Source organism: Felis catus, chromosome A1, assembly GCF_018350175.1.
Source record: "Felis catus isolate Fca126 chromosome A1, F.catus_Fca126_mat1.0, whole genome shotgun sequence".
In the NCBI taxonomy this organism is placed as follows: Eukaryota; Metazoa; Chordata; class Mammalia; order Carnivora; family Felidae; genus Felis; species Felis catus.
Genome location: NC_058368.1, coordinates 117105667 through 117121036, shown reverse-complemented (window position 1 = coordinate 117121036; position 15370 = coordinate 117105667). Strand labels below are relative to the sequence as shown.

Sequence of the window (15370 nt, the reverse complement as noted above, 5' to 3'; positions counted from 1 at the left end):
CTCATTTTACAATTTTTCACAAAAGCAATTTGTTATATGCATGAGAGAGAACGATTTCTCCCACTTATTAAATACATTCTTTTTAAAAGTTTATTTATTTATGAGAGAGGTAGAGCATGAGCAGGGAAATGCAGAGAAAGACAGAATCCCAAGAAGGCTCCACACTGACAGGGCTCAATCTCATGAATCATGAGATCATGACCTGAGCCAAAATCAAGAGTCAGACACTTAACCACTGAGCCACCTAGGCACCCCCATAAACACACTCTTAATAACAGATACTACAGGCCTCAAATGTTGCTTATCCTTTAAAAACAGATCTGAGATCTCAAGACATTAAGCTTGAAAAGATACTTAGAAGGGAGGTCTACAATTCAGTCCTACTCATGCCCTGCTGTTGACAAGCCATGACACGGTAAAATTTTCTTTTTGGTTCCCAGTTTTCCCAAACGAGGAACATGGAAAGCTCTCTTTACTCTGAAGTGCTATAATTCTAAGAGGAAGTAAAACTAAAATCTGAGTAATAAAGATCTGTAGGGTAAAAGGAGTAGCTTAAGATCCCAGTAGTAATGAAATTTCAGAGGAAAGTAATATAAAGATGAAGCAGAAACTATTTCGTGTAGTAAAGGCTTGTAATTATGGACAAATAAATCTCACACATCAGAAAGAAAACCTATGTTAAAATTCTGTTTAGATAAGATTAAGATAACTACGGCAGAAAACTGCCTAAATTGAACCCACAAGACAAAATATGAAATAGTGATTTCTACGCCAGTAAGGTGATTTGTTAACAAACATTGAAACCCAAAGTGAAAACTAGCGAAGTAAATTAAAACTCACCTTTAGAATAGTATCTGATGCAAATGGGACCCCAGCGCCTTCATGATTTGTATTTGGTAACCAAGCGGCATCTTCACAGAGGAGATCCTGAGAGGGAGTCACTTCCGGGGTGACATTAAGAAAATTAAACTCTGTCTTAGCTAACTGTGAAGCAACGCACAGATTGTAGGAATAAGGCAAAGTCCCTTCTCTGTAATCGGGGAGAACCCCAGGTCCAGATTTGGAACGGAGGCCTGACTGAAAGCAGCCCCAGGCAGCAGGGCTGGGGGAGCGGCGCAGGCGCAGGGCCACCGCCAGAATCACCGCAAGGAGGAAGAGCACCGAGATCAAGGCCAAAGCCACCACCAGGTAAAACTGCAGCTCGGCCTGGGGGTCAGAGGGCTCAGGGCGGTCGCTGACATCCGGCAGTACTTCTTGGAGGCTGTCGGCGAAAACCAGGTGCAGCGTGGCGGTGGCAGAGAGGGGCGGCTGTCCCCCGTCCCGCACGGCGACCAGCAGGCGCTGGCGGGCCGCGTCCCTGTCGCCCAAAGCACGCGCAGTGCGCACCTCGCCCGTGCGCAGCCCCAGGCTGAAGAGTCCGGGCTCGCTGGCCTGCAGCACGTGGTACGACAGCCACGCATTGTGTCCCGAGTCGGCGTCCACCGCCACCACCTTGGTGACCAGGTAGCCGGGCTGCGCGGCGCGCGGCACCGTGTCGAAGAGCGCCGAGCCGTCGGGCCCCAGCGCCGGGTACAGCACCCTAGGCGCGTTGTCGTTGCGGTCGCCCACCAACACGCGCAGGCTCACGTTGGCGCTGAGCGCGGGCGAGCCCTGGTCGCGGGCCTGCACCGTCAGCTCGAAGGCGCGCAGCTGCTCGTGGTCGAAGGCGCGCTGCGCGAACACCACGCCGCTCTGCGCGCTCACGGACACGTAGGACGCCAGCGCCCGTGGCTCCAGGTCGCTGGCCACGATGGAGTAAGACACGCGCCCGTTGGGTCCCAGGTCGGGGTCGGAGGCGCTGACTTGGGCGATGGAGGCTCCTGGAGGGTTGTTCTCGGCAATATGAACCAAATAGAAAACCTGTTCGAAAACTGGCGCGTTGTCGTTGACATCTGCGATGTGCAGAGTGATGTTTATACTAGAGGAGAGGGGCGGCTTACCTCTGTCGGTGGCCATTATAGTGATGTTATATTCTGGATTCTCCTCCCGGTCCAGCGGCCCGTCTGTCACTAGCTTGTAATAGTTCTTGGAGTAAGATTTCAATATAAACTCGGCCTTTCCCAAGATGCGGCAGTAAACTTCTCCATTTTCTCCAGAGTCTCTATCTCTTGTTTTTATCAAGGCGATCACAGTTCCTGGTGGTGAATCTTCTGGTAGCGGAGTAAATACCGAAGTAATAACCATTTCAGGTGCACAATCATTCTCATCGAGAATTTCAACTTGGATACTGCAATAGGCTGCTAGATCTCCATGATCTTTTGCTTCTACACTGAGAGTGTAACTATTAGCAATTTCAAAATCAAAATTATCCTTTGTTGTGATTTCACCTGTTCTTTTATCTAAGTTAAAAAACTTTTCCACTAGTTCATCCACATGATGAAAGGAGTAGGTGATTTCTGCGTTGACGCCCTCATCCTGATCAGTGGCCGTTACTTGAAGCACGGAGAAGCCCAGAGGTACACCTTCCTGCAGGCTGACCTTGTACACGTCCTGGATGAAAACTGGGGCATTATCGTTGGCATCGGTCACTTGGATTTGGATCTGAGCGGTGCCGCTTTGGGGTGGGTCTCCACCATCCACAGCTGTTAGAACCAATTGATGGAGATTCTGTTCTTCTCTGTCTAGTGAATGTTTCAGAACCAACTCAGGATATTTACGTCCATCTGGAGCCTGTTTCTCTATGAGATCAAAGTGTTCATTGTCATTAAGATTGTATCTTTGCAGTGAATTTGGGCCAGCATCTGAATCCAGGGCCGGGTCTAGTGGAAATGTTTTACCTGGCTTAGTGGATTCTCCAATTTTTAAATCAATATTATTCTGTTTGAATAGCGGGGTATTGTCATTTATATCCTGTACTATTACTGCTACATGGAAAATATTTAGTGGGTTTTCAGCGACAGCATCGAAATCCAGAATACACAGAGGCTTCTTTCCGCATATCTGCTCTCGGTCTATTCTGTCACTCACAAGTAAGTCCCCACTCTCAGGGTTTACAGTGAAATATTCTTTCTCCGCACTAACCCGCAGCTTCCGGGCTGGCAAATCCCGGACACTGAGCCCCAGATCCTTGGCGAGGTTTCCTACCACCGAGTTTTTGGCCAGCTCTTCGGGAATTGAATAGCGGATTTGATCTGGAAGAGCCCCGCGGAATAAAGACAGCAGGAAGGGCAACAATACCTGCCGCCACCGCGCTGGGCTGCTCCTTTCTGCGCTCGGCCTCGGCCTCATCCTGTCTCCCTTCACGGTGGCTCTGCTTTTTGGATGGGAGGAGAATTAAGCCCTCTGTGGATGGCAAAATCCCGGGTAGGGTCGCTTTTCCTGCTTTTGTTTTCCGTATCCGAATCAGTACTGGTGTCCTCTATGTGGCTGGTTTGAGCAGGAAGTTACCCTCTAAGAGACTCCCAAATGCTTTTTCTCTCACTTTTTTGACCTACAGCGACACCCAGAGGTTTTCCCGTGGAAATGCACCAAATGCTTATAAACGTTTTGCGAACCTTTCTTTTTTGAATCTACAGTTGTTTTTAAATAGATATATATTCATGTAGCTCCAAAATTGAAGAGGTACATAACGCATATTCTCTCCCTGTCTTGTTTCAATAACACGTTTATCCCGAGAGAAATAAGTATTACGTTTTTGTGTGTATCATTCCAGAGATGTTTTGTGTAGTGCAGCAAATTTTTATAAATGTTCTCCCCCACGTTAATACATAAATGTAAGTATACAATATACCATGTTCTGCATCTTGCTTTTTTCATTCATTGTATCTTGAAATCATTTCATATAAGTACATAGCTTTCCAATTTATTTCTTACAGTTATGTAGTAATCCATCATATGGTTGTACAATAATTTACTTAATCAGAAATATTTTCTAAAAGAAACCCAGTGCCCAAACAAAAATATTTTTTTCTGTGTGATATTAGGGTGTTAATTATCTACTGCTCTCCTAGGCATTTAAAATATGTATCACTCTGATTCTGGAATGTATTCCTAATGCCAACCTCCAAAAATGCTTGACAGTTTCAGGCCAATTGGTATTTCCAAATTTTCTTTTAAAGCTTCAGTATTTTAAATAATCTCAGACAAATAATCTCTCCTCAAATAACCTTCAATATTTTACATAATCTCCCCTCAGAATCTTGCTCAATATTATTTCCTCTCTCCTTTCCCCATGCCAGACAATTGTATCACATGACATTCTGTTTATTCTATGTATTGCAACACAGTTTCCCACGAAGGCAAAAGCATTTAGAAACTAAAATGCAGGGTGCTTGTGTGGCTCAGTCCAAAAAGCATGTGACTCTTGATCTTGGGGTCATGAGTTTGAGCCCCATGTTGGGTGTAGAGATTACTTAAACTAAAAAGAAAATTGTTTTAAATAAGTAAATTTTTTTTTAAAACTAAAATGCCCTTTCTTAAATTGAATTGAGGCATAGTTCACAGTTTACTGCTACAGTTCCCAGCTATGAAAGAGCACTAATTTGTGTTGCCCTACACACTCTTGAATTCTTAATTATATCATGGAACTAAATGAAGGCACATTTAACAAAAGTGTTGCATATCCCTTGAACACAAAATATTTCCCCCATATCAGATCATCCCAGAGCCATCTCAGAGCTACCTGAGAGCAATTTTCAGGAACAGGGATGAGGCCTACTTACTAAGTAGCATAAATCATATCAGTTCAGAATCTAAGTTACCCAATCTCCACAAGTGACTCTCATGATGAAAAAGGAGAGATTTTGAAAGGTATGTTTTCCTTAGAAATTGAAAAGGGTCTCACTGTGATGCCATAATAGGAAATTTATAAATTATTAAAATTATTCCTTCAACCTACTTAAAGATGAGTGAAATAAAATGTGCAATATTTTTCATAATCCCAGAAGTGAGCCAAAGGAATCACATATAGTCACTACTGGTGTATCTCACAAACTGCAACAACAAAATATTTGAAATATACCAATCCTAATGAGAGCTATCCTTGTTAAAATTAGACCTAAAAGCTAATTATTTTGGGGGAGGGGAAAAATAGTTACAAACAGAGAGGGAAGGAGGCACACCATAAGAGACTCTTAAATACAGAGAACAAACTGAAGGTTGATGGGGGGATGAGGGAGGGAAAAATGGGTGATGGGCATTGAGAAGGGCACTTGTTGGGATGAGCACTGGGTGTTGTACATAAGCGGTGAATCATGGAAATCTACCCCCAAAACCAAGAGCACTCTGTACACACTGTATGTTAGCTAATTTGATAATAAATTATACTAAATAAATAAATAAAGGTTAATATTTTCTCCAATATTTATAAATTGCCACTGTTTGTTTAATTATAATGGAAAATACCCTTTCAAGGAAAAACAAACTTCAAGCAAAGTGTAAAAAAGAGGACAGTTAAAAATAGTCTTCTATTGAAGAGAGATGGTTAGAGATATATAGTTAAGAAATTGTTGTTGAAACTGTAACTACATGAAGACTAAAAATGATAAATAATAAACAGCTTTTAGGAGTACTAACTGCTATTGATTATTCTTGAGGAATCATCTGCTCCTCCCCTTTAAAGTAATAGAATACTAAAAAAAAAAAAAATGCCTTTACTTCATCAATTACCTACCTTATACAGTTGGAGACATTTATATAGCTCTTTGCCCATGTTTTGGTGCGGCAAGATTGACTCACCTGATGAGAACCAGGGTCTCCTTTTGTTTCAAGTAAATCCTGAGTTATGAGAAGAGGCTCGCTTTTCCCACAGCTCTCCTGGCTGAGGAGCGTGTCGGCATAGTTGGGCTGGGGGAAGATCACGTGACTCTCCCTGGAGTCTGCCCTGAGGGAGACCTCCTGGGAATAGGTCTGCAGGAAAGTGCGCACCCCATCCACGCCCACAAAGTGCGAGGCTGGCACTCCAGCCAATCCGACCCCCACAGCCTGGAGCTGACGCGAAGTGTGCCAGCGCCTCAGCCTGAGCGCCAGCAGAACAATGACAAAGGCAAGGAAGACACAGGAAACTGTGGCCACCGCCACCACCAGGTACAGCGTGAGGCTAGAGTCATCAGCATAGGCTGAGGGCTTGAGGCTGCTCAGGTCAGCCAGGACTTCTGGAATGCTTTCAGCCACCGCCACTGTGAGTGTGACAGTGGCTGAGAGAGGGGGTTGGCCGTGGTCCAGCACCGCCACCACCAGACTCTGCTTGAGCGCATCTCTGTCCAGCAGGGCCCGTGCAGTGCGCACCTCGCCCGTGTGCAGCCCCACCGTGAAGAGCCCTGGCTCGCTGGCCTTGAGTAGACGGTAGGACAGCCAGGCGTTCTGGCCAGAGTCTCTGTCCACTGCCACCACCTTGGTCACCAGGTAGCCAGGCTCTGCTGATCGGGGTGCCAGCTCCACGCCTATGGAACCGTCAGTGGGGAGAGCAGGGTACAGGATTTCAGGGGAATTGTCGTTCTGATCCAGAACAAAAATACTCAAGGACACATTGCTGCTGAGTGGAGGGTCCCCACTGTCGCTGGCTGTCACTAGTAGTTGCAGGTCTCTAACCTGCTCATAGTCGAAAGAGCACAATGCATACAGGACACCAGTATCAGAGTTGATGGAAACATAGAAGGAGAGAGGCATCCCGTGGAGTGTGTCCTCAGCTAAGGAGTAAGTTACTCTGGCATTCTCAATGCTGTCAGGGTCCTGGGCAGACATGGATAAAATGGAAGCTCCTCTAGGGTTGTTTTCAGGAATGTAGGCAGAGTAGGAAGCATGAGGGAAAGTAGGTGGGTTGTCGTTGATGTCTGCCACATGCAATGAGATGTGAGTTTCTGTAGACAGTGGTGGAGTTCCATGATCAGTGGAAGTTACTGTGATGTTATATTCTGAGACTTCTTCCCTATCCAGTGTTCTTTGTGTCGACAGACGATGATAATTTCCATAGGTCTTTTCAAGTGTGAATGGCAGATTATCCAGAATAGAACATGTGACAAGGCCATTCTCTCCTGAATCACTGTCATGCACATTGAAAAGTGCAATTACTGTACCTGGGGAAGAAGTTTCTTGGATAGAGCTGGTGAGAGATGTAACTGTGACTTCTGGAGCATTGTCATTTACATCCAGAACTGTCACCAGAACTTTACTTCTGGCTCGGAGACCAGGTCCATCATGGGCTTCTACATCTATATCATAGAATCCAGAGTCTTCATAATCTAGATCCCCCACTATTGTTATGTCCCCAGTCAAAGAATTCAACTGGAATAGTTGGGACATTTTATCACTCACTTTGCGGAAAGAATATGTTACTTCTCCATTGGCTCCTTCATCTGGATCAGTGGCCTTTACAGTGAGTAGCCAGTAGCCCACTGGCACATTCTCCGGAACATTCACGTGGTACTCTGGCTGAGTAAATGCAGGAGCATTGTCGTTGGTATCCACAAGAGTTACATGAATCTCGACAGTGCCAGAGCGAACCAGGTCGCCTCCATCAAAGGCGGTGAGGAGGAGGTGGTGAACCGCCTCTTCTTCTCTATCTAGGGCAAGCTCCAGCACCAGCTCAGGGTACTTAATGCCATCCACTCCACTTTGCACATCTAGGGAGAAGTGAACATTTGAACTGAGCTGGTAACCCTGCAGGGAGTTGACCCCTACATCTGGATCAAAAGCTTCAGGAAGAGGAAATCTTGTCCCAGGATTTTCATTTTCAGCGACTTTTATTTCCCTTTGCTCTATCCCAAAGTTGGGTGCGTTATCATTAACATCGATTATTTCCACTTCTATTCCAAAAATCTTCACTTTGTCCTCCAGAAGAATCTCCAGGCTTACTACACACTTTGGAGATCTCTCACAGAGCTCTTCCCGGTCTATCTTACCCGCGGTGACCAAGCTGCCGCTTCGAGGGTTCAGAGCAAAGAGATGCGTCCTACCTCTGGAGATGATGCGGACTCCCCGCTCTGACAGTTCCCGGGGCTCCAGTCCCAGGTCCTTGGCGATGTTGCCCACGTAAGAGCCTTTGTCCAGCTCCTCAGGCACCGAGTATCGTATCTGTTCCGCCTGTATTTCCCACAGAGCCCCCAGGAGAACGCAGATCCTGACCAGCCGGCTGCAGTCTGGCCGATAAGGAGGAGCCGCCATTGCAGCCCCGCTACGGAATAGCTTGCACTTGGGTGCTCCCTTAGTGGAGGTCAGAGGAGCCCCAGAATCTTCAGGGTCCAAGATTATATGCTTTCACCGTTGGATGATGGAGTTCTGGGGTCCAGTCTGAAGCTTCCCAAAGCCACAGGGCTACTGCTTTGTGATGCAGAAATCTTGTGGTTTGGATTAAATTCCTTGTTGTCTTTTTCCCCTGACTGGTGAACAGCGACACTCAGAGTCCTAACCTGTTACTGCAATCTATTCTTGGTAAAGAAAAGATGTTTATACCATTTCTTTTCCATAATTTATTTCTCCCCAAAAGAATAAAATTCAAGCTCCCATTATTTTATTTGTAATAAAAATCCAGGCTTGACCCAAATGTTACTGTACAATAAGCCCTCTAAAGTAATTTATTTGTTTTTAAAGAAAATATGGTGATTTTTTCTAACAATTTTTTCTCTTCTAAGTTTTTCCATTATTTATTTTCATAGCCCATTTTCAGTACAGTGCATTGTGTGAGTGACACATTTATCCTTTACAGGAACAAGGATTAACTTGAAGAATGAAAGAATAGGTGAAAAAACTGTGTCAGGTCGGGGAAGTTGGAGGTCTGAGCTCTAGTCCCTTCCTATCCAGAAACAAATTCCCTCACATGAGTTGACCCTTTAAAATATGGGCAACTTTTCAATTCTCTTGTAAAAAACATCTACTGTTCAAGAGCTAGTCTTACCCCAGAGCAAATGGGGTTGGCAAATATGATAATAGGTTTGGGAAGGTAATTGGTTTATTAATTTTGTATAAAGAAAATTTTAGACCACAGCTATGTTTGTGACTATCATGTTCACAGTCTGTCCTCAAATTTTAGAACAGCACCTTTCATAGAGTAGATACTCAGTTTTTCATTGTTTAATGAGTGCATCACTAATATAAACGCAAAGCCCTAAAACAATTGGTAAATAACTCTGATATTAAAAATAAATAATAAAGATAAAAAAGACAGAAAAGTTAAACTGAAGTTTTGTATGTAAACAGCAGACAATATTCAGTACCACATAAAGACACATCCAGAAAGTATTATTTTACTATTATCTATAAGTTTACTTTAAGTTTGATTTTAGAAATAACCACTAAAAGGAAAGTTTTCATATATATGTGTGTGTGTGTGTGTGTGTGTTATCATTGCATGTTTCAGAGTTTTCTTACACATGAATACTTTGAGTAACTTACTAATCGTAGAAAACTTAATATAAAGCAGCAAGTAGCCAGTTCTTTAGATTTTTCCTCACATAATAATTACCTTCTAGAAGTTACTTATGAATTCTATCAGACAAGAAAGGCTATTGTTTATTCAGAGTATTAAAGTCATCAAATTTTGGAGAGCATACTAAAGGTAATTTTCACAATCCTCAAAGAACTCACAAATTGTTGGGGATTAAGAGGTAAAATGAGGTGTTTCAAAAAACTTTGACTCACTTCTCAGAAACCTATACTAAAAAAAAGAATTAAGAAAGAGGCTTTATACACAAAAAGGTTCATTACATTCCTCATCACAACAGCAACAAAGTAGAGGGTATAAAAATAAGTTATTACATAATGGTTAAGAAGGTTATTTTTCAATATATTTTTTAAAGTTTATTTTTGAGAGAGACATAGCAAGCAAAGGAAGGGCAGAGAGAGGGAGAGAGAATCCTAAGCAGGCTCCACACTACCACTACAGAGCACAACACAGGGCTCAAACTCACGAACTGTGAGATCATGACCTGAGCCAAAATCAAGAGTTGGATGCTTAACTGACTGAGCCATCCAGGTGCCCCAAGATAGTTGTTTTTTAAAAGATTTTATTTTTAAGGAATCTCTACACCCAGCATGGGGCTTGAACCCACAAACCCTAGATGGAGAGTCATAGATTCTACTAACTGAGCAAGACAGGTGCCCCCCAAAATTATTTTTGAATGAGACTATGGAGTGGGAATAAAATTCACTGGAAACTAGTGATCCAAATCACTGTTTGCCACATGTGAGAAGGCAAAGAAGTGCTAAGAAACTTAACTCTTGGAAAGTTCTATTAAGAATACACATTGCAACAAAAAGATGAAAAAACTATAATAGATTTGATGGACTTTAACTTAAGCAGGAAGGACTGTCAGTACATTTATGTAGAATAAAGCTTGAAAAAAACAGTATCACACATCAACTAAGAAAGGACAATACTCTTACTAAAGGTGGTGACATCCCAGAACGAGCTCTCCTTACCAATATTTTTTGATCATACAAAATTGCCAACAGTACAGATTGAGAAATACTAATTATGTAACTGCCAAGACTATTGGGCAAATAAGGAACCAGTCTCTGCCCATCCAATAAACTTCTTCTACCACTACCATCACTAGGAAAATGAAAAACAATAAACAAAAGAATTATGCACAATTCAGAATAAAAGCATGTTTGCAGAAACTCACGTGAGAGGCAAAAGACGAGTCATAAGCGATTTGGGGGTCTTCACTGCGGGCACATACATCCATACAAGGATCTTCACAAAGAAGATCCTGAGGTGGAGTCATTTCTGGTTTCAGGTTGGAAAAATTAAACTCTGTCTTGGCTGATTGTGAGGCAACGCACAGATTGTAGGAATAAGGCAAAGTCCCATCTCTGTAATCGGGGAGAACCCCAGGTCCAGATTTGGAACGGAGGCCTGACTGAAAGCAGCCCCAGGCAGCAGGGCTGGGGGAGCGGCGCAGGCGCAGGGCCACCGCCAGAATCACCGCAAGGAGGAAGAGCACCGAGATCAAGGCCAAAGCCACCACCAGGTAAAACTGCAGCTCGGCCTGGGGGTCAGAGGGCTCAGGGCGGTCGCTGACATCCGGCAGTACTTCTTGGAGGCTGTCGGCGAAAACCAGGTGCAGCGTGGCGGTGGCAGAGAGGGGCGGCTGTCCCCCGTCCCGCACGGCGACCAGCAGGCGCTGGCGGGCCGCGTCCCTGTCGCCCAAAGCACGCGCAGTGCGCACCTCGCCCGTGCGCAGCCCCAGGCTGAAGAGTCCGGGCTCGCTGGCCTGCAGCACGTGGTACGACAGCCACGCATTGTGTCCCGAGTCGGCGTCCACCGCCACCACCTTGGTGACCAGGTAGCCGGGCTGCGCGGCGCGCGGCACCGTGTCGAAGAGCGCCGAGCCGTCGGGCCCCAGCGCCGGGTACAGCACCCTAGGCGCGTTGTCGTTGCGGTCGCCCACCAACACGCGCAGGCTCACGTTGGCGCTGAGCGCGGGCGAGCCCTGGTCGCGGGCCTGCACCGTCAGCTCGAAGGCGCGCAGCTGCTCGTGGTCGAAGGCGCGCTGCGCGAACACCACGCCGCTCTGCGCGCTCACGGACACGTAGGACGCCAGCGCCCGCGGCTCCAGGTCGCTGGCCACGATGGAGTAGGACACGCGGCCGTTGGGTCCCAGGTCGGGGTCGGAGGCGCTGACTTGGGCGATGGAGGCTCCTGGAGGGTTGTTCTCCATCACGCGGACCACGTAGGAGGCCTGGTGGAAAACCGGCGCGTTGTCGTTGACATCGCTGATATGCAGGGTGACACCTGTACTGGAGGATAGGGATGGCTTGCCCTCGTCAGTGGCTGTGATGGTGACATTGTACTCTGCCATCTGTTCCCTATCTAGGGCATTGTCAATCACCAACTTGTAATAATTCTTGGAGGTGGATTCTAGTTTGAAGGGAACTTCTTCCTGAATATAGCACCTCACCAGTCCATTTTCCCCAGAGTCTCGGTCTCTCACTTTAAAGAGAGCTATTACGGTTCCAATGTCTGAGTCCTCGGGAATCTGGTTAGAAAAGGACATCACCGTGACCTCTGGGGCATTGTCATTCTCATCAACAATTTCAATCTGAACATTACAGTGAGCGGTGTGTACCCCTCCATCCTTGGCCTCTACACTCAACATATATCTACTGGTCTCTTCAAAGTCCAATGTACCATTGGTTGTAATGTCACCAGTATTTGGGTTGAGATTGAAGAGAAGGCTGGTACTTGTTGGGGCATTGAGGAAGGCATAGGTAATCTCTGCATTAACGCCCTGGTCCTGGTCGGTGGCCATCACTTGCAACACAGAAGTCCCCCAGGGCACGTTTTCTTGGATGTTAACTCTGTATGTGTCCTGGCTGAACAATGGAGCATTATCATTGGCATCAGTGACCTGAATCTGGATCTGGGTGGTTCCACTTAACGGAGGGTCTCCACCATCTATGGCAGTCAGGATTAACTGGTAGGAACTCTGCTGTTCTCTGTCCAGAGGTTTTTCCAGCAGTAATTCTGGGTATTTACTCCCATCAGGACTTCCCTTCGTTGTCAGGGAGAAATGTTCATTGGGGTTGATAGTGTATATCTTCAGGGAGTTACTTTCTACATCTGCATCTTGTGCAGAATCCAGAGGGAATTTTACACCTGGTAAGGCTGACTCGCAGATCTCCAAGTCAATGCCTTTTGCAATGAAACGTGGTGCATTGTCGTTAATATCTTGGATTGTAACAATCACATGGAAAACATTCATGGGATTTTCAGCGACCATTTCAAATTCTAGTGCACACTCGGATTTCCTCCCACAAATTTCCTCTCGATCTATCCTACCGTTCACTAACAAATCCCCACTCTCTGCACTCACACTGAAGAAATTATCTGCACTAACCCGCAGTTTTCGAGCTGGCAACTCCTGGACACTGAGCTTCAAGTCCTTGGCGACGTTCCCCACTCGCAAGCCTTTAGCCAGCTCCTCTGGAATTGTGTACTGGATGTGCTGGGAGATAGTCCCCCACAACAAAGACAGCAGGAAGAGAAACAGTACCTGAATTTTCATCCATTTGGCTTTTCTGGAGCTTCTTTGCATTTTTTGAACTCTCCGGGAAGCTTCTTTTCAGGATGTCTCTGGGATGTTTAAAAAAATCAGTGACAGCACCTAGACTTTTGTGATTTGAGGGTAGGACTTGTTTGTCAGGAACTGGTGGGTGCACTGGCGCTGCCTCCGAGTTCTGATGTGCGCAAGACAAAGCAGGAAAACACTGCCCAACTTTCACGCAGAACTGAGAACCCCTTTCTTCCCTTTGGTCAACAGCGGCGCTCGGAGGTTGTCTGGGAGAATTGCATATTGCGGAGCCATTTACTCTCAAAGGGTAAGCTCTTTATGTATGTTGTCTTTTTATTTGGTGTAAAAAAAACAAATACTCATTTTTCTCCTCTAAATTGGATATTTTCTATCTTTATTATTTCATAAGTGTTGCCATCATTTTACATTCTTTTTTGTATTAAAAAATTTCACATGGCATACAACCTTTTTTTTTTTTTCAGTTTTGGGGCCAAAAATGTCTTTAATGGTTCCACTGTATTTACAAACACTGGCATGACTAGTATGGATGTAACCAAAAAATTACTGGCTTTTTACCCACATTTGAGCGGATACTATGATCCCTACATTTTTGTAAAATGCATAACCTCCCTTATTTTAACTCTCTCCATAAATATGTTATCAACTCAGTAATACTTTTCAAAGATACAGTCTTTGCAAAAAAAAGAGTGAATCAAGACCCTAGACTTATTTTAATATATTGCTCAATTTTTTAAAACATAGGTAATCTTCCCATTAAGTACAGCACAGCACAGCCTAATATTTTAAAGTGACTAATTTAGTACACCTGCTTTTATACAGCTGAATCTTGTGAAAGATTTATTTTACTTATTTTTATGCAATCAGTGCTTTTTACTATATTAATGTATATACAACCTCCATAATCCCAATACTCAGCTCCAGCTGATTTATACCATTTATACCATTGAATTTATACCAATGAATTTGACTTGATCACTAGTAAATATTGGAGAGGCATTGAGAATCCTTAGACACTTCATTTTGGAACTTAGCCTTTGATCTCTGAACTCATAATGGGTAACTAAAGCAAATACCTTTATTTCAAATGCACTGCCAAATTATATACCAATGTAGTGATTTATTCCACTGCTTTGCACCCACCATACTCATATTACACCCCAGTCAAAACAGATGATTATCTATTTTCCAAAGATGTTATTTTCATTTTTTTCTCTACCTCATGACTTTATATTTTCTGTTCCTTTTGCCATAAATCCTCCACCTTTCTGTTGTAATGAATTCTTGCCCATCCTTTTAAATGTAGTTTTTGGTGGGGGCACCTGGATAGCTCAGTCGGTTGAGCATCTGACTTCGGCTCAGGTCATGATCTCACGGCTCGTGAGTTCGAGCCCCGCATTGGGCTCTACGCTGACAGCTTAGAGCCTGAAGCCTCCTTCTGATACTGTGTCTCCCTTTCTCTCTGCCCTCCCCCTCTTGGGTTCTGTGTGTCTCTCTCTCAAAAATAAATAACTTCTAAAAAAAAATTTTTAAGTCCTGTATGGTGAAAATGGAATATCTGAGACTTTTCATTATCTATACAAGTAGATAGAAATTGTACTGCCTTTGTACTATCTGTACACTTTCACAATATTTAGATAAATGTTATTTATCTAATATTTAGGCTTTGTTTTATATAGGATTCTTAGAAAATTCTCTTTGAGTATCTAGAGTTCCCGTGGCACTATCCATTTAATAATTTTTCTCTTTACGAGGAAAGTGATACTAGTATTATAAAGATTTTTCCTTAAAGAAGGTATTTTGAAGATTATGGGCCTTTTTTCCTGTACTGTATTGCACGTTTGAGTGAAAATATACCTTTCTCTGCTCTCAGTTATTTTGCTCAGGCCCCACGTCTCACACTCTTGAATATATATCTTTCTAATATATTGACGGAGATATTGGTTCCTTTATTTGAATTCTAATGAATTATATTTGGTCTCATTTTGTTTGACTCTCTGAGGTGATTTCATGGGTGAATATAATTTCATAAATTTCAAAATAGGCCAACAATTTCTGGCTCAAAAGACTTGTAGGACTCCTATTCCATTGTTGGAGTGGCTGGTCTGGAAATCTCCTGCTGAGGCTGAGACATATCTCCTTGCATTTTAAAAAAATCCTTCTCAAAGGACAAGACATGCCACTCCAAGACTCATAATGATTTAGGCAATTGACCTTCCCACCTTCAAGCAAAAGGCTGAAATCAGTATGAGTGCACACAATCACCCACACATACTTTCGGTATACATAGTAAGGACTACAGGACAGGTAAAACCATTTGACCAATCTGTACATTTTTTACGCAACAATTTTTATGTCATTGA

General features: G+C 44.0%; 1 protein-coding gene across 10 annotated transcripts in view; it reads right to left on the bottom strand.

Annotated features, from left to right (window-relative positions):
• LOC101100942 (protocadherin gamma-C4) overlaps window positions 1-15370 on the bottom strand; it is a 175264-nt gene that overhangs the window by 133429 nt on the left and 26465 nt on the right. The window contains exon 1 of one of the 10 annotated variants that reach the window (XM_019833499.3): window positions 10599-13163. The exons of 6 other annotated variants lie outside the window; for them this stretch is intronic. In XM_019833499.3, the coding sequence (XP_019689058.3) occupies window positions 10599-13013 (2415 nt within the window). In that variant the 5' untranslated portion in view covers window positions 13014-13163. Of the gene's footprint in view, window positions 1-840; window positions 4340-5715; window positions 9097-10598; window positions 13256-15370 lie in introns of those variants that run through there. 3 more of the 10 variants (XM_045039854.1, XM_023256123.2, XM_045039882.1) reach the window with 3 other exon arrangements.